Source organism: Bombina bombina, chromosome 6 (genome assembly GCF_027579735.1).
Source record: "Bombina bombina isolate aBomBom1 chromosome 6, aBomBom1.pri, whole genome shotgun sequence".
NCBI lineage: Eukaryota > Metazoa > Chordata > Amphibia > Anura > Bombinatoridae > Bombina > Bombina bombina.
In genome coordinates this window covers 1,030,806,589-1,030,833,878 of record NC_069504.1, presented here as the reverse complement: position 1 = coordinate 1,030,833,878, position 27,290 = coordinate 1,030,806,589, and the positions used below count along the sequence as shown (strand labels likewise).

The window sequence follows — 27,290 nt, the reverse complement described above, 5'->3', positions numbered from 1 at the left end:
TATTATAGTACAGGGTATAGACAGGGTAAGATCATATAACAAATGTTTTCTGTAATAAGTGTGATTGAATAGATCCCTATATTTTCCAGTTAAATTAAAATATAGAAATACAACAGTACATGGTAAAACTCTTTGAATTTACCCATATGGATATTTAATTATTAATGGCTTATAATGTGATAATTGGCTTTGAGAAATCTGTGACTGAAAGATGATACGTTTAATTAGATACAGGCAGAACTGGAACTAATAAACTTCTATCTTATTTTAATGGTAGCTTAGAGAAATCAAGATCAATGAGTAGGTGATTCCGAGTCACTACTGGCTATTAAAGTGTATCTATAATCCAGAGCAAGTTCATTTGTTGCGGTTTACCAGTTGTGGTGGTCTCCTGTTATATACCAATTATGAGATAACTGTCAAATTGAAACACTGGGGAATTTGCTCTATGGTGCATTTATTTACTTTATAACGGTGTCATCTGCATTATTTGCCAAGGGACTCAATAGTGAAAGCTTTTTAATAACGTTAACAAATAATGTTAAGTGTTGCTATAGAACAAACATGGTATTTTCTCCAACATAGGTGTGTCCGGTCCACGGCGTCATCCTTACTTGTGGGATATTCTCTTCCCCAACAGGAAATGGCAAAGAGCCCAGCAAAGCTGGTCACATGATCCCTCCTAGGCTCCGCCTTCCCCAGTCATTCTCTTTGCCGTTGCACAGGCAACATCTCCACAAGGAGATGGCTCAGAGTTTTTTGGTGTTTAAATGTAGTTTTTATTCTTCAATCAAGAGTTTGTTATTTTAAAATAGTGCTGGTATGTACTATTTACTCTGAAACAGAAAAGAGATGAAGATTTCTGTTTGTAAGAGGAAAATGATTTTAGCAACCGTTACTAAAATCGATGGCTGTTTCCACACAGGACTGTTGAGAGGAATTAACTTCAGTTGGGGGAAACAGTGAGCAGACTTTGGCTGCTTGAGGTATGACACATTTCTAACAAGACTTGGTAATGCTGGAAGCTGTCATTTTCCCTATGGGATCCGGTAAGCCATTTTCTTAATTTTCAATATAAGAATACAAGGGCTTCACAAGGGCTTTAAAGACTGGTAGACATTTTTCTGGGCCAAAACGATTACTATATAAGCATGTTTAATGGTTTATAACTTAGGAGAGTTATTTTAATCTTGGCAAATTGTTAAAAAAACGGACAGGCACTGTATTGGACACCTTTTTCACTGGGGGCCTTTTCTAGTCATAGGCAGAGCCTCATTTTCGCGCCACTAATGCGCAGTTGTTTTTGAGAAGCAAGGCATGCAGATGCATGTGTGAGGTGCTCAGATCCACTGAAAAAGCTTATTGAAGGCGTCATTTGGTATTGTATTCCCCTCTGGGCTTGGTTGGGTCTCAGCAAAGCAGATACCAGGGACTGTATAGGGGTTAAATGTAAAAATGGCTCCGGTTCCGTTATTTTAAGAGTTAAAGCTTTCAAATTTGGTGTGCAATACTTTTAAGCCTTTATGACACTGTGGTGAAATTTTGGTGAATTTTGAACATTTCCTTCATACTTTTGCGTATATTCAGTAAAAAAGTGTGTTCAGTTTAAAATTTAAAGAGACAGTAACGGTTTTATTTTAAAACGTTTTTTGTGCTTTGTTACCAAGTTTATGCCTATTAACATGTCTGAACTATCAGATAGACGATGTTCTGTATGTTCGGAAGCCAAGGTTCCTATCCATTTAAATATATGTGATAAATGTGACAAACAAAGTAGGGACAATGATACCACTGATAATAATGTTGCCCAAAACGATTCCTTAAGTGAGGGGAGTAAGCATGGTACTGCATCATCCCCTTCTATGTCTACACCAGTCTTGCCCACTCAGGAGGCCCCTAGAACATCTAGTGCGCCAATCCTCCTTACTATGCAACAATTAACGGCTGTAATGGATAATTCTATTAAACACATTTTCTTCTGTTATGTGTGATCAGTCCACGGGTCATCATTACTTCTGGGATATAACTCCTCCCCAACAGGAAATGCAAGAGGATTCACCCAGCAGAGCTGCATATAGCTCCTCCCCTCTACGTCACTCCCAGTCATTCTCTTGCACCCAACGACTAGATAGGATGTGTGAGAGGACTATGGTGATTATACTTAGTTTTTATAACTTCAATCAAAAGTTTGTTATTTTACAATAGCACCGGAGCGTGTTATTGCCTCTCTGGCAGAGTTTGAAGAAGAATCTACCAGAGTTTTTACTATGATTTTAACCGGAGTAGTTAAGATCATATTGCTGTTTCTCGGCCATCTGAGGGAGGTAAAAGCTTCAGATCAGGGGACAGCGGGCAGATGAATCTGCATTGAGGTATGTAGCAGTTTTTATTTTCTGAATGGAATTGATGAGAAAATCCTGCCATACCGTTATAATGACATGTATGTATACTCTACACTTCAGTATTCTGGGGATGGTATTTCACTGGAATTACTCTGTTAAAAGTACATTAAACCTTTTAATAGGTTTTTATTATGTTAAACGTTTTTTGCTGGAATGTAGAATCGTTTGCATTTTCTGAGGTACTGAGTGAATAAATGTTTGGGCATTATTTTTCCACTTGGCAGTTGCTTGTTTTAATTGTGACAGTTTCGTTTCTCTCTCACTGCTGTGTGTGAGGGGGAGGGGCCGTTTTTGGCGCTCTTTGCTACGCATCAAAAATTTCCAGTCAGTTACTCTTGTATTTCCTGCATGATCCGGTTCATCTCTAACAGAACTCAGGGGTCTTCAAACTTCTTTGGAGGGAGGTAGATTCTCTCAGCAGAGCTGTGAGACTTATATATTGACTGTGATTAAAAACGTTGCTCTGTAATTTTTATGTTTCAAATTTAATTATTGTTACTTTACTAATGGGAACAAACCTTTGCTAAAAGTTGTGTTGTTTTTAAGGATTGATGTTATAACTGTTTTTCAGTTCATTATTTCAACTGTCATTTAATCGTTTAGTGTTTCTTTGAGGCACAGTACGTTTTTGTTAAATAAGATTGTAACCAAGTTGCAAGGTTATTGCTAGTGTGTTAAACATGTCTGATTCAGAGGAAGATACCTGTGTCATTTGTTCCAATGCCAAGGTGGAGCCCAATAGAAATTTATGTACTAACTGTATTGATGCTACTTTAAATAAAAGCCAATCTGTACAAATTGAACAAATTTCACCAAACAGCGAGCCGACTAACTCGCCTCACGTGTCAGTACCTGCATCTCCCGCCCGGGAGGTGCGTGATATTGTGGCGCCTAGTACATCTGGGCGGCCATTACAGATAACATTACAAGATATGGCTACTGTTATGACTGAAGTTTTGGCTAAATTACCAGAACTAAGAGGCAAGCGTGATCACTCTGGGGTGAGAACAGAGTGCGCTGATAATACTAGGGCCATGTCTGATACTGCGTCACAGCTTGCAGAGCATGAGGACGGAGAGCTTCATTCTGTGGGTGACGGTTCTGATCCAAACAGATTGGATTCAGATATTTCAAATTTTAAATTTAAATTGGAGAACCTCCGTGTATTACTAGGGGAGGTTTTAGCGGCTCTTAATGATTGTAACACTGTTGCAATACCAGAGAAATTGTGTAGGTTGGATAAATACTTTGCGGTACCGGCGAGTACTGACGTTTTTCCTATACCTAAGAGACTAACTGAAATTGTTACTAAGGAGTGGGATAGACCCGGTGTGCCGTTCTCACCCCCTCCGATATTTAGAAAGATGTTTCCAATAGACGCCACCACACGGGACTTATGGCAAACGGTCCCTAAGGTGGAGGGAGCAGTTTCTACTTTAGCTAAGCGTACCACTATCCCGGTGGAGGATAGCTGTGCCTTTTCAGATCCAATGGATAAAAAATTAGAGGGTTACCTTAAGAAAATGTTTGTTCAACAAGGTTTTATATTGCAACCCCTTGCATGCATCGCGCCGATTACGGCTGCGGCAGCATTTTGGATTGAGTCTCTGGAAGAGAACCTTAGTTCAGCTACGCTGGACGACATTACGGACAGGCTTAGAGTCCTTAAACTAGCTAATTCATTCATTTCGGAGGCCGTAGTACATTTAACCAAACTTACGGCTAAGAACTCAGGATTCGCCATTCAGGCACGTAGGGCGCTGTGGCTAAAATCCTGGTCAGCTGATGTAACTTCTAAGTCCAAATTACTTAATATACCTTTCAAGGGGCAAACTTTATTTGGGCCCGGTTTGAAAGAAATTATCGCTGACATTACAGGAGGTAAGGGCCACGCCCTGCCTCAAGACAAAGCCAAAGCTAAGGCTAGACAGTCTAATTTTCGTCCCTTTCGGAATTTCAAAGCAGGAGCAGCACCAACTTCCACTGCACCAAAACAGGAAGGAGCTGTTGCTCGTTACAGACAAGGCTGGAAACCTAACCAGTCCTGGAACAAGGGCAAGCAGGCCAGGAAACCTGCTGCTGCCCCAAAGACAGCATGAACCGAGGGCCCCCGATCCGGGACCGGATCTAGTGGGGGGCAGACTCTCTCTCTTCGCCCAGGCTTGGGCAAGAGATGTTCAGGATCCCTGGGCGCTAGAGATCATATCTCAGGGATACCTTCTAGACTTCAAATTCTCTCCCCCAAGAGGGAGATTTCATCTGTCAAGGTTGTCAACAAACCAGATAAAAAAAAGAAGCGTTTCTACGCTGTGTACAAGATCTGTTATTAATGGGAGTGATCCATCCGGTTCCGCGGTCGGAACTAGGACAAGGGTTTTACTCAAACCTGTTTGTGGTTCCCAAAAAAGAGGGAACTTTCAGGCCAATCTTGGATTTAAAGATCCTAAACAAATTCCTAAGAGTTCCATCGTTCAAAATGGAAACTATTCGGACAATCTTACCCATGATCCAAAAGGGTCAGTACATGACCACAGTGGATTTAAAGGATGCTTACCTTCACATACCGATTCACAAAGATCATTACCGGTATCTAAGGTTTGCCTTCTTAGACAGGCATTACCAGTTTGTAGCTCTTCCATTCGGATTGGCTACGGCTCCAAGAATCTTCACAAAGGTTCTGGGTGCCCTTCTGGCGGTACTAAGACCGCGAGGAATTTCGGTAGCTCCGTACCTAGACGACATTCTGATACAAGCTTCAAGCTTTCAAACTGCCAAGTCTCATACAGAGTTAGTTCTGGCATTTCTAAGGTCGCATGGATGGAAAGTGAACGAAAAGAAGAGTTCTCTCTTTCCTCTCACAAGAGTTCCATTCTTGGGGACTCTTATAGATTCTGTAGAAATGAAGATTTATCTGACAGAAGACAGATTAACAAAGCTTCTAAATGCATGCCGTGTCCTTCATTCCATTCAACTCCCGTCAGTAGCTCAATGCATGGAGGTGATCGGCTTAATGGTAGCAGCAATGGACATAGTACCCTTTGCACGTCTACATCTCAGACCGCTGCAATTGTGCATGCTGAGTCAGTGGAATGGGGATTACTCAGACTTGTCCCCTACTCTGAATCTGGATCAAGAGACCAGAAAATCTCTTCTATGGTGGCTTTCTCGGCCACATCTGTCCAGGGGGATGCCATTCAGCAGGCCGGACTGGACAATTGTAACAACAGACGCCAGCCTACTAGGTTGGGGCGCTGTCTGGAATTCTCTGAAGGCTCAGGGACAATGGAATCAGGAGGAAAGTCTCCTGCCAATAAACATTCTGGAATTGAGAGCAGTTCTCAATGCCCTTCTGGCTTGGCCTCAGTTAAAAACTCGGGGGTTCATCAGGTTTCAGTCGGACAACATCACGACTGTAGCTTACATCAACCATCAAGGAGGGACAAGAAGCTCCCTAGCAATGATGGAAGTATCAAAGATAATTCGCTGGGCAGAGTCTCACTCTTGCCACCTGTCAGCAATCCACATCCCGGGAGTGGAGAACTGGGAGGCGGATTTCTTGAGTCGCCAGACTTTTCATCCGGGGGAGTGGGAACTTCATCCGGAGGTCTTTGCCCAAATACTTCGACGTTGGGGCAAACCAGAGATAGATCTCATGGCGTCTCGCCAGAACGCCAAACTTCCTCGCTACGGGTCCAGATCCAGGGATCCGGGAGCGGTTCTGATAGATGCTTTGACAGCACCTTGGAACTTCGGGATGGCTTATGTGTTTCCACCCTTCCCGCTGCTTCCTCGATTGATTGCCAAAATCAAACAGGAGAGAGCATCAGTGATTCTAATAGCGCCTGCATGGCCACGCAGGACTTGGTATGCAGATCTAGTGGACATGTCATCCTGTCCGCCTTGGTCCCTACCTCTAAGACAGGACCTTCTGATACAGGGTCCATTCAAACATCAAAATCTAACTTCTCTGAAGCTGACTGCTTGGAAATTGAACGCTTGATTTTATCAAAACGTGGTTTTTCTGAGTCGGTTATTGATACCCTGATACAGGCTAGGAAGCCTGTTACCAGAAGGATTTACCATAAGATATGGCGTAAATACCTATACTGGTGCGAATCCAAAGGTTACTCCTGGAGTAAGGTTAGGATTCCTAGGATATTGTCCTTTCTACAAGAAGGTTTAGAAAAGGGTTTATCGGCTAGCTCATTAAAGGGACAGATCTCAGCTCTGTCCATCTTGTTACACAGGCGTCTGTCAGAAAATCCAGACGTCCAGGCCTTTTGTCAGGCTTTAGCTAGGATCAAGCCTGTGTTTAAAACTGTTGCTCCGCCATGGAGTTTAAACCTTGTTCTTAACGTTCTACAAGGAGTTCCGTTTGAACCCCTTCATTCCATTGATATAAAGTTGTTATCTTGGAAAGTGTTATTTTTAATGGCTATTTCTTCGGCTCGGAGAGTCTCTGAGTTATCAGCTTTACATTGTGATTCTCCTTATTTGATTTTTCATTCAGATAAGGTAGTTCTGCGTACAAAACCTGGGTTCTTACCTAAGGTAGTCACTAACAGGAACATCAATCAAGAGATCGTGGTGCCTTCCCTGTGCCCGAATCCTTCTTCAAAGAAGGAACGTCTTCTACACAATCTGGATGTAGTTCGTGCCCTCAAGTTCTACTTGCAGGCAACTAAGGATTTTCGACAAACGTCTTCCCTGTTTGTCGTGTACTCTGGTCAGAGGAGAGGTCATAAGGCTTCGGCTACCTCTCTCTCCTTCTGGCTTCGTAGCATAATTCGTTTAGCCTATGAGACTGCTGGACAGCAGCCTCCTGAAAGAATTACAGCTCATTCTACTAGAGCTGTGGCTTCCACTTGGGCCTTTAAGAATGAGGCCTCTGTTGAACAGATTTGCAAGGCTGCAACTTGGTCTTCGCTTCATACTTTTTCCAAATTTTACAAATTTGACACTTTTGCTTCTTCGGAGGCTATTTTTGGGAGAAAGGTTCTTCAGGCAGTGGTTCCTTCTGTATAATGAGCCTGCCTATCCCTCCCGTCATCCGTGTACTTTTGCTTTGGTATTGGTATCCCAGAAGTAATGATGACCCGTGGACTGATCACACATAACAGAAGAAAACATAATTTATGCTTACCTGATAAATTCCTTTCTTCTGTTGTGTGATCAGTCCACGGCCCACCCTGTTTTTTAAGGCAGGTAAATATCTTTTAAATTATACTCCAGTCACCACTTCACCCTTGGTTTCTCCTTTCTCGTTGATTCTTGGTCGAATGACTGGGAGTGACGTAGAGGGGAGGAGCTATATGCAGCTCTGCTGGGTGAATCCTCTTGCATTTCCTGTTGGGGAGGAGTTATATCCCAGAAGTAATGATGACCCGTGGACTGATCACACAACAGAAGAAAGGAATTTATCAGGTAAGCATAAATTATGTTTTAGCCAAAATGCCCACTTATCAGCGAAAGCGCGACTTCTCTGTTTTAGATACTGAAGAGCATGAGGACGCTGATGATAATGGTTCTGACATGCCCTTACACCAGTCTGAAGGGGCTAGGGAGGTTTTGTCTGAGGGAGAAATTTCAGATTCAGGAAAAATTTCTCAACAAGCTGAACCTGATGTTATTACATTTAAATTTAAATTGGAACATCTCCGCGCTCTGCTTAAGGAGGTGTTATCTACTCTGGATGATTGTGACAATTTGGTCATTCCAGAGAAATTATGTAAAATGGACAGGTTCCTAGAGGTCCCGGTGCCCCCCGAAGCTTTTCCTATACCCAAGCGGGTGGCGGACATTGTAAATAAAGAATGGGAAAGGCCCGGCATACCTTTTGTCCCTCCCCCTATATTTAAGAAATTATTTCCTATGGTCGACCCCAGGAAGGACTTATGACAGACAGTCCCCAAGGTCGAGGGGGCGGTTTCTACTCTAAACAAACGCACCACTATCCCTATAGAAGATAGTTGTGCTTTTAAAGATCCTATGGACAAAAAATTAGAGGGTTTGCTTAAAAAGATGTTTGTTCAGCAAGGTTACCTTCTACAACCAATTTCATGCATTGTTCCTGTCACTACAGCAGCGTGTTTCTGGTTCGAGGAACTAGAAAAGTCGCTCAATCAAGCATCCTCTTATGAGGAGGTTATGGGCAGAGTTCAAGCACTTAAGTTGGCTAACTCTTTTAGCTTAGACGCCACTTTGCAATTAGCTAGATTAGCGGCGAAAAATTCAGGGTTTGCTATTGTGGCGCGCAGAGCGCTTTGGCTAAAGTCTTGGTCAGCGGATGCGTCCTCCAAGAACAAATTACTTAACATACCTTTCAAGGGGAAAACGCTGTTTGGCCCTGACTTGAAAGAGATTATTTCAGATATCACTGGGGGTAAGGGCCACGCCCTTCCTCAGGATAGGTCTTTTAAGGCTAAAAATAAACCAAATTTTCGTCCCTTTCGCAGAAACGGACCAGCCTCAAGTTCTACATCCTCTAAGCAAGAGGGTAATACTTCTCAAACCAAGCCAGCCTGGAGGCCAATGCAAGGCTGGAACAAAGGTAAGCAGGCCAAGAAACCTGCCAATGCTACCAAGACAGCATGAGATGTTGGCCCCCGATCCGGGACCGGATCTGGTGGGGGGCAGACTTTCTCTCTTCGCTCAGGCTTGGGCAAGAGATGTTCTGGATCCTTGGGCGCTAGAAATAGTCTCCCAAGGTTATCTTCTGGAATTCAAGGAACTACCCCCAAGGGGAAAGTTCCACAGGTCTCAATTGTCTTCAGATCACATAAAAAGACAGGCATTCTTACATTGTGTAGAAGACCTGTTAAAGATGGGAGTGATTCATCCTGTTCCATTAGGAGAACAAGGGATGGGATTCTACTCCAATCTGTTCATAGTTCCCAAAAAAGAGGGAACATTCAGACCAATCTTAGATCTCAAGATCCTAAACAAATTTCTCAAGGTTCCATCGTTCAAAATGGAAACCATTCGGACAATTCTTCCTACCATCCAGGAAGGTCAATTCATGACCACGGTGGATTTAAAGGATGCGTATCTACATATTCCTATCCACAAGGAACATCATCGGTTCCTAAGGTTCGCCTTTCTGGACAAGCATTACCAGTTTGTGGCACTTCCATTCGGATTGGCCACTGCTCCAAGAATTTTCACAAAGGTACTAGGGTCCCTTCTAGCGGTGCTAAGACCAAGGGGCATTGCAGTAGTACCTTACTTGGACGACATACTGATTCAAGCGTCGTCTCTACCACAAGCAAAGGCTCATACGGACATTGTCCTGGCCTTTCTCAGATCTCACGGGTGGAAAGTGAACGTAGAAAAAAGTTCTCTATCTCCGTCAACAAGAGTTCCCTTCTTGGGAACAATAATAGACTCCTTAGAAATGAGGATTTTTCTGACAGAGGCCAGAAAATCAAAACTTCTAAGCTCTAAGTACTTCATTCTGTTCTTCTTCCTTCCATAGCGCAGTGCATGGAAGTAATAGGTTTGATGGTCGCGGCAATGGACATAGTTCCTTTTGCGCGAATTCATCTAAGACCATTACAACTGTGCATGCTCAGTCAGTGGAATGGGGATTATACAGATTTGTCTCCGACGATACAAGTAGATCAGAGGACCAGAGATTCACTCCGTTGGTGGCTGACCCTGGACAACCTGTCACAAGGGATGAGCTTCCGCAGACCAGAGTGGGTCATTGTCACGACCGACGCCAGTCTGGTGGGCTGGGAACCCCTGAAAGCTCAGGGTCTTTGGTCTCGGGAAGAATCTCTTCTCCCGATAAATATTCTGGAACTGAGAGCGATATTCAATGCTCTCAAGGCTTGGCCTCAGCTAGCAAAGGCCAAATTCATACGGTTTCAATCAGACAACATGACGACTGTTGCGTATATCAACCATCAGGGGGGAACAAGGAGTTCCCTGGCGATGGAAGAAGTGACCAAAATAATTCAATGGGCGGAGACTCCTGCCACTTGTCTGCAATCCACATCCCAGGAGTGGAAAATTGGGAAGCGGATTTTCTGAGTCGTCAGACATTTCATCCGGGGGAGTGGGAAATCTTTGCCCAAATAATTCAATTGTGGGGCATTCCAGACATGGATCTGATGGCGTCTCGTCAGAACTTCAAGGTTCCTTGCTACGGGTCCAGATCCAGGGATCCCAAGGCGACTCTAGTGGATGCACTAGTAGCACCTTGGAGCTTCAACCTAGCTTATGTGTTTCCACCGTTTCCTCTCATTCCCAGGCTGGTAGCCAGGATCAAACAGGAGAGGGTATCGGTGATCTTGATAGCTCCTGCGTGGCCACGCAGGACTTGGTATGCAGATCTGGTGAATATGTCATCGGCTCCACCATGGAAGCTACCTTTGAGACAGGACCTTCTTGTTCAAGGTCCGTTCGAACATCCGAATCTGGCCTCACTCCAACTGACTGCTTGGAGATTGAACGCTTGATTTTATCAAAGCGAGGGTTCTCAGATTCTGTCATTGATACTCTTGTTCAGGCTAGAAAGCCTGTAACTAGGAAAATCTACCATAAAATATGGAAAAAATATATCTGTTGGTGTGAATCTAAAGGATTCCCATGGAACAAGATAAAAAATTCCTAAGATTCTATCCTTTCTTCAAGAAGGTTTGGAGAAAGGATTATCTGCAAGTTCTTTGAAGGGACAGATTTCTGCTTTATCTGTTTTACTTCACAAAAAGCTGGCGACTGTGCCAGATGTTCAAGCTTTTGTTCAGGCTCTGGTTAGAATCAAGCCTGTTTACAAACCTTTGACTCCTCCTTGGAGTCTCAATTTAGTTCTTTCAGTTCTTCAGGGGGTTCCGTTTGAACCCCTACATTCCGTTGATATCAAGTTATTATCTTGGAAAGTTTTGTTTTTGGTTGCAATTTCTTCTGCTAGAAGAGTTTCAGAGTTATCTGCTCTGCAGTGTTCTCCTCCTTATCTGGTGTTCCATGCAGATAAGGTGGTTTTGCGTACTAAACCTGGTTTTCTTCCGAAAGTTGTTTCTAACAAAAATATTAACCAGGAGATAGTCGTGCCTTCTTTGTGTCCGAATCCAGTTTCAAAGAAGGAACGTTTGTTGCACAATTTGGATGTAGTTCGTGCTCTAAAATTCTATTTAGAGGCTACAAAGGATTTCAGACAAACATCTTCTTTGTTTGTTGTTTATTCTGGTAAAAGGAGAGGTCAAAAAGCAACTTCTACCTCTCTCTCTTTTTGGCTTAAAAGCATCATCCGATTGGCTTATGAGACTGCCGGACGGCAGCCTCCTGAAAGAATCACAGCTCATTCCACTAGGGCTGTGGCTTCCACGTGGGCCTTCAAGAACGAGGCTTCTGTTGATCAGATATGTAAGGCAGCGACTTGGTCTTCACTGCACACTTTTGCCAAATTTTACAAATTTGATACTTTTGCTTCTTCTGAGGCTATTTTTGGGAGAAAGGTTTTGCAAGCCGTGGTGCCTTCCACCTAGGTGACCTGATTTGCTCCCTCCCATCATCCGTGTCCTAAAGCTTTGGTATTGGTTCCCACAAGTAAGGATGACGCCGTGGACCGGACACACCTATGTTGGAGAAAACAGAATTTATGTTTACCTGATAAATTACTTTCTCCAACGGTGTGTCCGGTCCACGGCCCGCCCTGGTTTTTTAATCAGGTCTGATGATTTATTTTCTCTAACTACAGTCACCACGGTATCATATGATTTCTCCTATGCAAATATTCCTCCTTTACGTCGGTCGAATGACTGGGGAAGGCGGAGCCTAGGAGGGATCATGTGACCAGCTTTGCTGGGCTCTTTGCCATTTCCTGTTGGGGAAGAGAATATCCCACAAGTAAGGATGACGCCGTGGACCGGACACACCGTTGGAGAAAGTAATTTATCAGGTAAACATAAATTCTGTTTTTTTATTATATTTTATGTTAAAATAGATTACATTTTAGAAATGAAATACAAGCATCCATATTTTGTCTCTATGCAAATTGACATGCTCTAATTTGTTCAAACCTGATCTGTATGTATAATACAAAGCTATGAGCTTTTGCTGTTTTTGCCAGCACTGCTTTCTACTGTAGATATTAGGTTACAGGTGAAACTCAGAATCAAGGAGTTTCGTGGGAAGTATTTGATTTATTAAACAAGACATGATCATGAACTTCAGTCACCATGATGTATTGTTCAATAATGCACTGATATCTGAAGCACGTTGTATACAAATATTTATTTTGGTAGCTCATCCTCTAATTTAACACCTGCTTGATATACCGTGGAGTGTATTCTACTGCATTCTACTTGAATGATTAGTGATTGCTTTATTAGTGCAGCAGTTTATTTATATCTGCCTCTAAATGACTACAGCAGAGGAGATCAACAATACTGGATGCATTTCAAGTAGTGTGTTCTTAGACTGTAAAATAATGCACATTTTGCTACCAAAACATTTTGGATGTTTTAGGGGGCGTTTAACAATTATTTTGGTAGCAAAATGTTTGTTTTATTAATACTCAATACTATCTCTGCTTTTAGTCATCACTTGTCGGAAGACAAATTTCAGTGGCCAATTTCTCACAACAAAATGTTTGCTCTCCCCTTGTTACAGGTTGGGAAACTAATTGAACTGTTGGCTGGGAAGGCTGGCGTTCTTGACGGGCGGTTTCACTATGGAACGGCCTTTGGAGGCAGCAAAGTTAAAGATGTGTGCGAAGATCTCATTCGTTATGGCTACAACTACTTAGGAAAAGATTATGTAACATCTGGAATCACTGGGTAGGAATCTGCTGCATTATTTAGGTTTTTATTATAGTATTATGTTAGATGTTCTTAAGCATTTTTTTTTATTTTATTTTTAACAAAGTAGGATATGCAGCAAAAAAGAAGAAATATCTCAACATATCAGATCTTTCATTTATATTAGAACAGTAAATAATAAGATAAAAATCTATTTAAATGTGTTTCTTTACATACTTAACCCTTTATTTCTACTCCAGTGTTTTATTAATATGAAGCTGGTAAAAGTAATTTATTTATTTGACTGTTTACTTTCCACCTTTCTCCTGTTAAGTGTAGTCAGTCCACGGGTCATCCATTACTTATGGGATATTAACTCCTCCCCAACAGGAAGTGCAAGAGGATCACCCAAGCAGAGCTGCTATATAGCTCCTCCCCTCTACGTCACACCCAGTCATTCTCTTGCACCCAACTAATAGATAGGATGTGTGAGAGGACTGTGGTGATTAAACTTAGTTTTTATATCTTCAATCAAAAGTTTGTTATTTTAAAACGGCACCGGAGTGTGTTGTTTTTCTTCTCAGGCAGAATTTGAAGAAGAATCTACCTGAGTTTTTCTTGTATGATCTTAGCGGACGTAACTAAGATCCATTTGCTGTTCTCGGCCATTCTGAGGAGTAAGGTAACTTCAGATCAGGGGACAGCGGGCAGGTTCACCTGCAAAGAGGTATGTTGCAGTATATTATTTTCTAAGGAATGGAATTGACTGAGAAAATACTGCTAATACCGATATAATGTAAGTACAGCCTTAAATGCAGTAGTAGCAACTGGTATCAGGCTGATATGTATGTATGTTTACACTTAAGTATTTCTGGGGAATGGCACTTCACTGGGAAAATACTGTATGCATATAACTTTTAGCCTAACTTGCAGTGTGAACGACTAGCAGCAGGCTTTTAATGACATTTCATAAATTAGATTTTAAACGTTTGCTGGCATGTTAAATCGTTTAATTATCTGAGGTACTTGGTGAAAAATTGTTTTGGGCATTATTTTCCACATGGCTGTCGTTTGTTTTAATTTAAAACAGTTTACTGAGCTTCCCTCACTGTTGTATTGTGAGTGGGAGGGGCCTATTTTGGCGCTTTTACTACGCATCAGAAATTCAGTCACAGTCTGTCTTTTTCTCCCTGCATGATCCAGGACGTCTCCACAGAGCTCAGGGGTCTTCAAAACTAGTTTTGAGGGAGGTAATCACTCACAGCAGACCTGTGAGACTGTGCTTTGACTGTGATAAAAACGCTTATATTTTCAATTGTTATACGTTTTTTCTGATATTAAGGGTTAATCATCCATTGCTTATGTGTGCAATCCTTTGCTAAATTTATGCTTTTACTGTGAAAATTTGGTCTCTATAACTAATCCGGTTCATTGTTATTCAACCGTGACAGTTTTTCTGTGCTTCTTAAAGGCACAGTAACGTTTTGCATATTGCTTGTAAATTTAGTTGAAAAGTATTTCCAAGCTTGCTAGTCTAATTGCTAGTTTGTTAAACATGTCTGACACAGAGGAATCTCTTTGTGCAATATGTTCAAAAGCCAAGGTGGAGCCCAATAGAAATTTATGTACTAATTGCATTGATGCTACTTTAAATAAAAGTCAATCTGTACATGTTAAGCAACATTCACCAGACAACGAGGGGGAAGTTATGCCGACTAACTTGCCTCACGTGTCAGTACCTGCATCTCCCGCTCAGGAGGTGCGTGATATTGTAACGCCAAGTTCATCAGGGCGGCCATTACAAATCACTCTACAAGACATGGCTAATGTTATGACTGAAGTTTTGTCTAAATTGCCAGAACTTAGGGGTAAACAAGATCACTCTGGGGTGAGAACAGAGTGCGCTGATAATGCTAGGGCCATGTCTGATACTGCGTCACAGTTTGCAGAACATGAGGACGGAGAGCTTCATTCTGCGGGTGACGGATCTGATCCAAATAAACTGGATTCAGACATTTCAAATTTTAAGTTTAAGCTGGAAAACCTCCGTGTATTGCTAGGGGAGGTGTTAGCGGCTCTGAATGATTGTAACACAGTTGCAATCCCAGAGAAAATGTGTAGGTTGGATAAATATTTTGCGGTACCGACGAGTACTGACGTTTTTCCTATACCTAAGAGACTTACTGAAATTGTTACTAAGGAGTGGGATAGACCCGGTGTGCCTTTCTCACCCCCTCCTATATTCAGAAAAATGTTTCCAATAGACGCCACCACACGGGACTTATGGCAAACGGTCCCTAAGGTGGAGGGAGCAGTTTCTACTTTAGCTAAGCGTACCACTATCCCGGTGGAGGATAGCTGTGCCTTTTCAGATCCAATGGATAAAAAGTTAGAGGGTTACCTTAAGAAAATGTTTGTTCAACAAGGTTTTATATTGCAACCCCTTGCATGCATTGCGCCTGTCACGGCTGCGGCAGCATTTTGGTTTGAGTCTCTGGAAGAGACCCTTGACTCAGCGCCATTAGACGAGATTACACACAAGCTTAAAACCCTTAAGCTAGCTAATTCATTTATTTCTGATGCCGTAGTACATTTAACTAAACTTACGGCTAAGAATTCCGGATTCGCCATTCAGGCACGTAGAGCGCTGTGGCTAAAATCCTGGTCAGCTGACGTAACTTCTAAATCTAAATTACTTAACATACCTTTCAAGGGGCAGACTTTATTCGGGCCCGGTTTGAAAGAAATTATCGCTGATATTACGGGAGGTAAAGGCCATGCCCTGCCTCAAGACAGAGCCAAACCTAGGGCTAGACAGTCTAATTTTCGTACCTTTCGTAACTTCAAGGCAGGAGCAGCATCCACTTCCTCTGCTCCAAAACAGGAAGGAGCTGTTGCTCGCTACAGACAAGGCTGGAAACCTAACCAGACCTGGAATAAGGGCAAGCAGGCCAGAAAGCCTGCTGCTGCCCCTAAGACAGCATGAAGTGAGGGCCCCCGATCCGGAAACGGATCTAGTGGGGGGCAGACTCTCTCTCTTCGCCCAGGCTTGGGCAAGAGATGTCCAGGATCCCTGGGCGTTGGAGATCATATCTCAGGGATATCTTCTGGACTTCAAAGCTTCTCCTCCACAAGGGACATTTCACCTTTCAAGGTTGTCAACAAACCAGATAAAGAAAGAGGTGTTTCTACGCTGTGTACAAGACCTTTTACTAATGGGAGTGATCCACCCAGTTCCGCGGTCGGAACACGGACAAGGGTTTTACTCAAATCTGTTTGTGGTTCCCAAAAAAGAGGGAACCTTCAGACCAATATTGGATTTAAAGATCCTAAACAAATTCCTAAGAGTTCCATCGTTCAAAATGGAAACTATTCGGACAATCTTACCCATGATCCAAAGAGGTCAGTACATGACCACAGTGGATTTAAAGGATGCTTACCTTCACATACCGATTCACAAAGAACATTACCGGTATCTAAGGTTTGCCTTCCTAGACAGGCATTACCAGTTTGTAGCTCTTCCCTTCGGGTTGGCTACGGCTCCAAGAATCTTTACAAAGGTTCTGGGCTCTCTTCTGGCGGTACTAAGACCGCGAGGAATTTCGGTAGCTCCGTACCTAGACGACATTCTGATACAAGCGTCAAGCTTCCAAACTGCCAAGTCTCATACAGAGTTAGTACTGGCATTTCTAAGGTCGCATGGGTGGAAAGTGAACGAGGAGAAGAGTTCTCTCTTACCACTCACAAGAGTTCCCTTCTTGGGGACTCTTATAGATTCTGTAGAAATGAAAATTTACCTGACAGAGGACAGGTTAACAAAGCTTCTAAATGCTTGCCGTGTCCTTCATTCCATTCAACACCCGTCAGTGGCTCAATGCATGGAGGTAATCGGCTTAATGGTAGCGGCAATGGACATAGTTCCTTTTGCACGCCTGCATCTCAGACCGCTGCAATTGTGCATGCTAAGTCAGTGGAATGGGGATTACTCAGATTTGTCCCCTATGCTGAATCTGGATCAAGAGACCAGAGATTCTCTTCTATGGTGGCTTTCTCGGCCACATCTGTCCAGGGGGATGCCCTTCAGCAGGCCAGACTGGACAATTGTAACAACAGACGCCAGCCTACTAGGTTGGGGCGCTGTCTGGAATTCCCTGAAGGCTCAGGGATCGTGGACTCAAGAGGAGAGTCTCCTTCCAATAAACATTCTGGAATTGAGAGCAGTTCTCAATGCCCTTCTGGCTTGGCCTCAATTAGCAACTCTGAGGTTCATCAGGTTTCAGTCGGACAACATCACGACTGTGGCTTACATCAACCATCAGGGAGGGACAAGGAGTTCCCTAGCGATGATGGAAGTATCAAAGATAATTCGCTGGGCAGAGTCTCACTCTTGCCACCTGTCAGCGATCCACATCCCAGGAGTGGAGAACTGGGAGGCGGATTTCCTAAGTCGCCAGACTTTTCATCCGGGGGAGTGGGAACTTCATCCGGAGGTCTTTGCCCAAATACTTCGTCGTTGGGGCAAACCAGATATGGATCTCATGGCGTCTCGCCAGAACGCCAAGCTTCCTTGTTACGGGTCCAGGGACCCGGGAGCGGTCCTGATAGATGCTTTGACAGCACCTTGGACCTTCAGGATGGCTTATGTGTTTCCACCCTTCCCGATGCTTCCTCGTTTGATTGCCAGGATCAAACAGGAGAAAGCATCGGTGATTCTAATAGCGCCTGCGTGGCCACGCAGGACCTGGTATGCAGATCTAGTGGACATGTCATCCTGTCCACCTTGGTCTCTGCCTCTGAGACAGGACCTTCTAAGCGTGGATTTTCGGAGTCAGTAATTGATACCTTAATACAGGCTAGGAAACCTGTTACCAGGAAGATTTACCATAAGATATGGCGTAAATACTTACACTGGTGCGAATCCAAGAGTTACTCATGGAGTAAGGTTAGGATTCTTAGGATATTGTCTTTTCTACAAGAAGGTTTAGAAAAGGGTTTATCTGCAAGTTCCTTAAAGGGACAGATCTCAGCTCTGTCCATCCTTTTACACAAACGTCTGTCAGAAGTTCCAGACGTTCAGGCTTTTTGTCAGGCTTTGGCTAGGATTAAGCCTGTGTTTAAGACTGTAGCTCCACCGTGGAGTTTAAACTTAGTTCTTAACGTTTTACAGGGGGTTCCGTTTGAACCCCTTCATTCCATTGATATCAAGCTGTTATCTTGGAAAGTTCTGTTTTTAATGGCTATTTCCTCGGCTCGTAGAGTCTCTGAGTTATCAGCCTTACATTGTGATTCTCCTTATCTGATTTTTCATTCAGATAAGGTAGTTCTGCGTACTAAACCTGGGTTCTTACCTAAGGTAGTCACTAACAAGAATATCAATCAAGAGATTGTTGTTCCATCATTGTGCCCTAACCCTTCTTCAAAGAAGGAACGACTTCTGCACAATCTAGACGTAGTCCGTGCCCTGAAATTTTATTTACAGGCAACTAAAGATTTTCGCCAAACTTCTTCCTTGTTTGTCGTTTATTCTGGACAGAAGAGAGGTCAAAAAGCATCTGCTACTTCTCTGTCCTTTTGGCTTCGTAGCATAATACGTTTAGCCTATGAGACTGCTGGACAGCAACCTCCTGAAAGGATTACAGCTCATTCTACTAGAGCTGTGGCTTCCACTTGGGCCTTTAAGAATGAGGCCTCTGTTGAACAGATTTGCAAGGCTGCAACTTGGTCTTCTCTTCATACTTTTTCCAAATTTTACAAATTTGACACTTTTGCTTCTTCGGAGGCTGTTTTTGGGAGAAAGGTTCTTCAGGCAGTGGTTCCTTCCGTATAAAGATCCTGCCTGTCCCTCCCGTCATCCGTGTACTTTAGCTTTGGTATTGGTATCCCATAAGTAATGGATGACCCGTGGACTGACTACACTTAACAGGAGAAAACATAATTTATGCTTACCTGAAATTCCTTTCTCCTGTAGTGTAGTCAGTCCACGGCCCGCCCTGTTTTTTATGGCAGGTCTAAATTTTAAATTATACTCCAGTCACCACTGCGCCCTATAGTTTCTCCTTTCTCGTTTGGTTTTCGGTCGAATGACTGGGTGTGACGTAGAGGGGAGGAGCTATATAGCAGCTCTGCTTGGGTGATCCTCTTGCACTTCCTGTTGGGGAGGAGTTAATATCCCATAAGTAATGGATGACCCGTGAACTGACTACACTACAGGAGAAAGGAATTTATCAGGTAAGCATAAATTATGTTTTTTGAGTCTGGAAAAAAGGGGGTTCACAATCTATGTCAAGTTGTTTTATTTTATTCCCAGCAAATAAAGAAGAAAAAGATTTAAAAAAAAAAAATGTGCAGGGAAGTGGGATTGTTTGCCAATTTTTAACCTCAGAGAGCTGCCACAGTGTGACAGAAGGGAAATTGGATTATGGGGCAGTGATAGAATCAATTCCAGTGAGAGGTTAGTCACAAGTCTGCCATAGGTGTCACAGGGGCCGGTCCCTTAGCCACCTCCTGTTGGTTAGTCTGTATACTCGTTACCTAGATCCTCTGCTGTGACTTACACAGCACTGGATGGGCTCTACTGGACAAAGTTTGTCTGCAGCGGGTAAGCACAGTAAAGTGGGTGCTGGTAAGGAAAGTACGGACACTGTACATGGCATTCACATAGCCCACATTATATTAGCAGGTAACATTTTATAATGTACATCATAGCCAGGGGACATTTTACAGACATACCACTTTATTTATTGTCTAGGGGTTTTAGGAGACAAGTTTTTGGACTAGGTTATTGCATTTTTATTTGTGCATGAACACATTTTGTCTGGCTGGTACGGTTTTTGCTTTTTTTTTTTTTCCTGTCCTCTCAGTTTACAGCATCCTTTGCAAGTTAGTATAGCAATGTTGCTCACTCTCATTTGTTCTGCACTGTCAGCTAATGGCTTCCTTGCTTATCAGTGTAGCACACTTTAGTTTTTATATTCCTTTACTGTGCATTTTAGCACTGCCTCTTCAAATGTATCCTAATCCCCTGACTGATAACTTGGTGTGTTTCATATTAAATTACAGACTTATCGTGGGTAAATTGCTCACTCTTTCATGGCAACTTGTCTAATAAAGTGGTGGTTTTAAATCTTGTCCCTGTGTTTTAAGAGTGCTATGTGCACACTGTGGTCCCTTGATAACAGGTAATATCATGCTGCTTGCGTCCGGTGTACTGATTTCCAGCCTTATCTTTGAAAGCATTTTGTCCTAATTGGGAAACTGTAACAACTAAGCATATGACTTAGCTGTATTTGTGATATGACTGCACTGGACAATGTTACCAGTCCTCAGGTTACTTCTCCCAATGCGTGCAAGCATGCCCCAACAACCGGTGGGGGACGTCATTACTACAGACTGCAGGCCTATTCTCATACAGGCCGCAGAAGGGCGGGGACGCTGATTCCCACCGATTTTGTGCCATTTCCGCTTCAGATCCACTGTGTAACAGTACTGTGGGAGAGCGGTAGTGACGTGGCTTGGTCTGTCCAGAGGTGGTAAGACACCCTAAACAAGTACTTAAAAAAGGGGATAAGTTTGGTGCATTGGGTCCAAGATATCCCGGATGTCTTTCATGTTCTCCCCCCCCCAGCATTTAAGAGGCTGTTTCCTGTTCCAGCTACGCACGTGGATTTCTGGAACAGCGTAAATAAGGTGGATGGTGCTGTTTCCAGCGCACAACTATCCCGCTTGAGACAAGTACTTCCTTTAGAGATCCTCTCAACAGAATACTCAAGGGATACCTCAGGAGAGTGTTTCTCCAGTCGGCGCACTGTTTCAACCAGCAGTGGGAATAGCTGCAGTCACAAGGGAAACAAAGTTGTGTGAGTCCTTAGCGGATCTGATTACGGTGGAAACTCCTTTAGAGGTGATCCAAGATCATACAATCCCTAAGGTTGGCAAACCACTTCATCAGGGATGCTATTCTGCAAATTATTTGCATTAACACGAAAAACTCTAGTTTTGGGGTTCTGCATAGGAGGGCCTTGTGGCTCAAATCCTGGTCAGCTGATAAGTAGTCTAGACTTCTCTGCTTGTCATTTAAGGATAAGTCCCCGTTTGGTCCAGGTCTGGACTCTATCATAGCCACAGTCACAGGTGAAAAGGGAGCTTTCCTGCTGCAGGACAAAAAAAATTTAAACCTAAAGGTTGTCCGGTGCAACATTTTCGTTACTTTCACAACAAGAATCACAGGACCGCAGAAACGGCTAAAACTGAGTCACCCAGGGCTACCTGGAAGCCCACTCAAGGTTGGAATAAGACCAAACAGCCCAAGAAGACTTCCCAATAACAAATCAGCATGATGGGATCACCCCCAACCTTGGACCAGGTCACGTGAGGGGCAGACTTTCTCTATTCGAAAAGGAATGGATTCAGTCCATCCAGGTCCCTTGGTTGCTGGACATTATTTGCCAGGGTTACAGAATAAGCTTTCGGACCCGTCCCCCAAGGGACTGCATTTTGCTGTCAAGGGTGTCTGGAAACCCAGTAAAAAGAGCTGCACTACTCCACTATGTGGAAGACCTATTTGCCAAGGTAATTATTCCAGTTCCCTCCACAGGAAAGGGGACAGGGATTCTACTCAAATCTCTATTGGTTCCCAAGAAAGAGGACACGTTCCGCCCTATACTTGACCTAAATGGGTTAAACAGGTTTGTAAGAGTTACCACCTTCAAAATGGAAGATGAAAGAAACAAGAGAGGCGCCTGTGTGTACCAGTAAAAAACCAAATGATAATTTTCAAAGAGCCCTAATCAGGGTACTCACATTTGCAAAGAGCACTCAGACAGTGCTATTGGGAACAGGCTGGATGTTTGACAGCAACCCAGCTCACTGATTGCAGAAACAAAATGACATCAAATCTGGAGCAGATAAGACAAAACAGGGCACCTGTGTGTACCAGTAATAAACCAAAAAGATATCAGTGTAGATTCTCATTCAGTATACTCACATTTGTGAAGAGCACTCAGACAGTGCTATTAGGCACAAGCTGGATATTTAGCAGCAAACCAGCTTACTGATATGATGGTAACACAGGCACTGGAACACAGGGACACAGGAACATAGATACTCTAAAAAATATAGAAGAGTCTCAAAGGATAGGGACTATAAACTAAAACTGCAGAATAGACTGCAACAAATACAGCCTATAACTCCCTAAGGAGTAACAGGTAGGTAGGAAAGGCACGGTTCCAATGTATAATGAACACAATTTAAAATTGATTTATTGTAAATCGAAAATACAAAAAATACAGATAAAAATATTAAAAAATGGAACCAGAAGTCAGGGGTTGCTAGCTACCCTCCTTCAAATATACAATGCGTTTGTCAGTGCTTTACCACACTGTTTCATCAGGCATATAAACTGAGCTGTGAATAGCCTTTAAATACCTTTCCTAACTAAACCAATACTAACAAATTTGAAGCCTGTACAAAATATCACACACACCTGTGGTCAACCCCTCCTACCATGGGAAGTTCCACAGGATTTGTAACCCTTTGTGTGTTGTGTATGTTTCATCCTCCATAAATGATTAATAAATGGTCAGATATTGTTAATCATATTGTTATTTACATATAAGTGTAAAAAAGGTTTTGAATAAAAAACTAAATAAAAATTTAACTAAAGCTAATTAGTGACACACTCAAAAAATCTTTGCTTAATGAAAATGGCATCTCTACTTTGAATATACACCTATGCACAGAGTCTCAAGGTAATCATATCAACACTCATGGGAATTATTTATTATTTTCAAAAATTCCCCACCTTTTTAACCCTATGATGTTGTCTGGGGTTCCATTCCTAATAAATATTGTTTTAAATGTGTTATTCAAACAGCCATGCTCCCATGGCTCTATTTTGTGTTGCAGAAAACAATCAAAAATATTTGATTATCTTATCTGTTGTGTTCTTTATTAATATAGTTTTAGATACATTACAAACATTCTTACTGTAAACCTGTCTCAATGTAAAGACAAATGGATCACTCATAAACTCTAAATGTAACATAAAATTAATGAACAAAATTAGCAGTAACTAACCAATCTGTGTAAGAATTCTGGCAGTTAATATTAACCCTAAGAAACTAAATACAGCTCACCAGCAGTAAACGCTATATTGTATTAGAATAAAGTTGTGTTTACACAAATACCACCTTGCATGAGTGTTGATATGATTACCTTGAGACTCTGTGCATAGGTGTATATTCAAAGTAGAGATGTAATTTTCATTAAGCAAAGATTTTTTGAGAGTCCCAAAAACCTTTTTTACACTTATATGTAAATAACAATATGATTAACAATTTCTGACCATTTATTAATCATTTATGGGGGATGAAACATACACAACATACAAAGGGTTACAAATCCTGTGGAACTCCCCATGGTAGGAGGGGTTGATCACAGGTGTGTGTGTTAATTTGTACAGGCTTCAAATGTGTCAGTATTGGTTTAGTTAGGAAAGGTATTTAAAGGCTATTCACAGCTCAGTTTATATGCCTGATGAAACAGTGTGGTAAAGCACTGAGAAACGCGTTGCATATTTGAAGGAGGGTAGCTAGCAACCCCTGCCTTCTGGTTCCATTGTTTTATATTTTTATCTGTATTATTTGTATTTTCAATTTACAGTAAATCAATTTTAATTTTTGTTCATTATACATTGGAACCGTGCCTTTCCTACCTACCTGTTACTCCTTAGGGAGTTATAGGCTGCATTTGTTGCAGTCTATTCTGCAGTTTTAGTTTATAGTCTCTATACTTTGAGACTCTTCTATATTTTTTGGAGTATCTATGTTCCTGTGTCCCTGTGTTCCAGTGCCTGTGTTACCATCATATCGGTAAGCTGTTTTGCTGCTAAATATCCAGCTTGTGCCTAATAGCACTGTCTGAGTGCTCTTCACAAATGTGAGTATACTGAATGAGAATCTACACTGATATCTTTTTGGTTTATTACTGGTACACACAGGCGCCATGTTTTGTCTTATCTTCTCCAGATTTTATGTAATTTTGTTTCTGCAATCAGTGAGCTGGGTTGCTGTCAAACATCCAGCCTGTTTCCAATAGCACTGTCTGAGTGCTCTTTGCAAATGTGAGTACCCTGATTAGGGCTCTTTGGAAATTATCATTTGGTTATTTACTAGTACACACAGGCGCCTCTCTTGTTTCTTTCATCTTCCAGATTCTTTGACATCCACATGTGAGGAGAGTGCAGCCTTACTGTATCATCGCCATCAGATCAAAACAACAATTGTCTTCACCTATCCTTGGTTGAACTACACAGATCTTATTGGACTTTGTTGCTTGTAAATGGGTTTATCCATATATAGCATTGGAATATTATATGTATATGTCTATTGTACCTAGAATTTTGGGTGTTGACAATACTACTACTGGTACTCACATATAACTGTTTTTGTGTGTGTGTATAGTGTGCATGCACATTGGTGTGTGTGTATATATATATATATATATATATATATATATATATGTGTGTGTGTGTGTGTATATACATATATAATTCATTTTTCATGTGTATGTGTTGGTAGATGGTTTTTGTGTTGATGTGTAGAGCTTACACACTCATTTATCATTGTCCTAATACACTTATTATAGTGCCCCCTATTTAGAGCTAGTTTATATTAGTCTCTTCAACAATCACCTTCAAAATGGAAAGCGATAAGATCCATCCTTCCCCTTTTTCAGGAGGGTCTGTTCATGTCTACAATAAATCTGAATAGATCTGAAGGACATCCAAATTCTGATACACAGGGATCACTACCGTTTCTACGGTTCACCTTCCTTGACTAACACTACCAGTTTGTTGCGCTTCCTTTTAGATTGGCCATGGCACCATGAGTGTTCACCAAGGTGCTGGGAGCCTTGCTGGCTTCGGTTTGTCTGCAGGGGATTGCAGTGGATCCTTAAACACACACAGAGGTTACTCTCATATCCTCGGACGCATGGTTGGAAGGTGAATTTAGAAAAGAGCTCCCTCGTCCCAGCTACGTGGGTAAATTTTTTGGAACGATCATAGACTCGGTCAGTATGTGCATTTACCTCACAGACCAGCTCAGGGAGAAGCTTCAGAGGGCATGTCATCTGCTTCAGTCCAATGCTCATCCTTCTGTAGCACAATGCATGGGGGTGGTAGGTCTCATGTTTGCGACATTGGATGCTATACAGTTTGCTTGCTTTCACCTGAGACCACCACAGTTGTGTATGCTCAGACAATGGAATGGAGATCATTCCGATCTGTCCCAATTCATCCCTCTGGACGCCCAGGCGAGAGAGAGTCTGGTTTGGTGGCAATCCCCAACCCCTGTTCTTCTAGGAACACTTCTCCATTGCCTATCCTGGATGATAATCACCACAGACGCAAGTCTGTCTGGGGTGTAGTGTGGGGTTCTCTGAGAGCCCAGGGAACCTGGTGTCAGAAGGAAGTATCTCTTCCAATCAACATTCCCAAATTGAGGGCTATTTACAATGTGCTTCTGGTGTGGCCTCAACTGGGTTCTCCCCAGCATATACGATTTCAGGCTTCTCTGACAGTGTGATTAATACTCCTATACAGGCTCACAAGCCTATCAATAGACGCATTTACCACAAGGTCTGGAGGACTTACCTTAACTGGTGTGGCTAGCGAGGTTTTTCTTGGCGTAGAGTGAGGACTCCGCGTATAATTCAGTTTCTCCAGGAGGGTCTGGAGAAGGGCCTGTCGGACAGTTCTATCAAGGGTCAGATCTCTGCCCTTTCCGTTCTGTTTCATAAGAATTAGGCTAGTTTGCCAGATGTTCAAGAGTTTGTTCAGTCTCTGGTCAGAACTACTTCAGGAAAGTTTACCTCTGTGAAAAGCACAACTGTGCTTAAATAGGCTGCTCCTAGGTGGTAACTCGCCATAGAACAAGCTACTGAGCTGTTGTTCATTCCTGGTACAGTGCTTCTCTTTTTGTATGCATTTGTATTATGACCTTGGGGAGGTCTCCCTAAGGGGGGAAACCAGACGTGGACTCCTTGCCCAGTGTGCTTAGAGGTATATGGAGTTGTCATGTTCCTTGTTCAGAGGAGAATGTCTTGGTATTTTGGTGCTGGAGTGACCGTACTTGGTCGGGATCAGACTGATATACTTCAGGAAAGTTTGCCACTGTGAAAAGCATAACTGGGCTAAAAGAGGCTGCTCTTAGGTTGTAACTCACCATAGAACAAGCTACTGAGCTTTTGTTCGTTCCTGGTAGAACGCTCCTCTCTTTGTATGCATATGGTCAGAATTAGACCTGTTTTCAAACCTGTTGCCCCTTCTTGGAGCCTGAATCTAGTTCTAAAGGTTCGTCAGAGGACTCAGTTTGAACCTCTGCTAGCTGTTGATATTGAGTTACTCACTTGGAAGGTGGTTTTTCTATTGGCTATTTCCTCTGCTCGCAGAGTTTCATAACGTCCAGCTTTGATGTGGGATCCTCAGTATCTGGTGATCCATCAGGATAAGGCTGTGTTGAGAACTCAAGCAGGCTTTCTTCCTAATATAGTGAATACTCCATATCAACAAGGAGATTGTGGTTCCTTCACTTTGTCCTAATCTGTCATCCTCAAAGGAGAGATTGTTAAATAATCTGGATGTGGTCAGAGTGCGGAAGTTCTACCTTCACACTACTAAGGAGTTTAGTCAGTCTTCTTCCTTATTCATCCTATATACTAGTAAGCACAAGGGGCAGAAGGCCTCAGCTGTAGCTTTTTCAAGAAGTGGGTCAAGAGCCCCCCTCAAGAATCACAGCACATTCCACTTATGTGGTGTCTACCACTTGGGCCTTCAAGAATGAGGCTTCAGTTGAACAGATTTGCAAAGTTGCAACTTGGTCTTCATTGCACACATTCACAAAGTTATAAATTTTATGTTTTTGCCTCATCAGAGGCTTTCTTTGGAAGAAGGGTTTTACAAGCGGTGGTGCCTAGTAATTAGGACTGCCTTCCCTATTTTCCTGTCCGACATTCGTGAACTCACTTCTTAGGTAGAAGTTTAGAATGTTCTGGTGGACTCAAACTGCCAATACAAGGAAAATAAAATGTATTCTTACCTGATAAATTTAATTTCCTTATTGGCAATGAGAGTCCACAACCCGGCCCG

General features: G+C 42.5%; 1 protein-coding gene across 1 annotated transcript in view; it reads left to right on the top strand.

Moving 5' to 3' along the window:
• The window catches only part of POLR3B (RNA polymerase III subunit B), a 791,018-nt gene that overhangs the window by 749,964 nt on the left and 13,764 nt on the right, over positions 1-27,290 (top strand). The window contains exon 23 of the mRNA XM_053719663.1: positions 13,017-13,183. Coding sequence (XP_053575638.1) covers positions 13,017-13,183 — 167 coding nt within the window. The remainder of the gene's footprint in view (positions 1-13,016; positions 13,184-27,290) is intronic.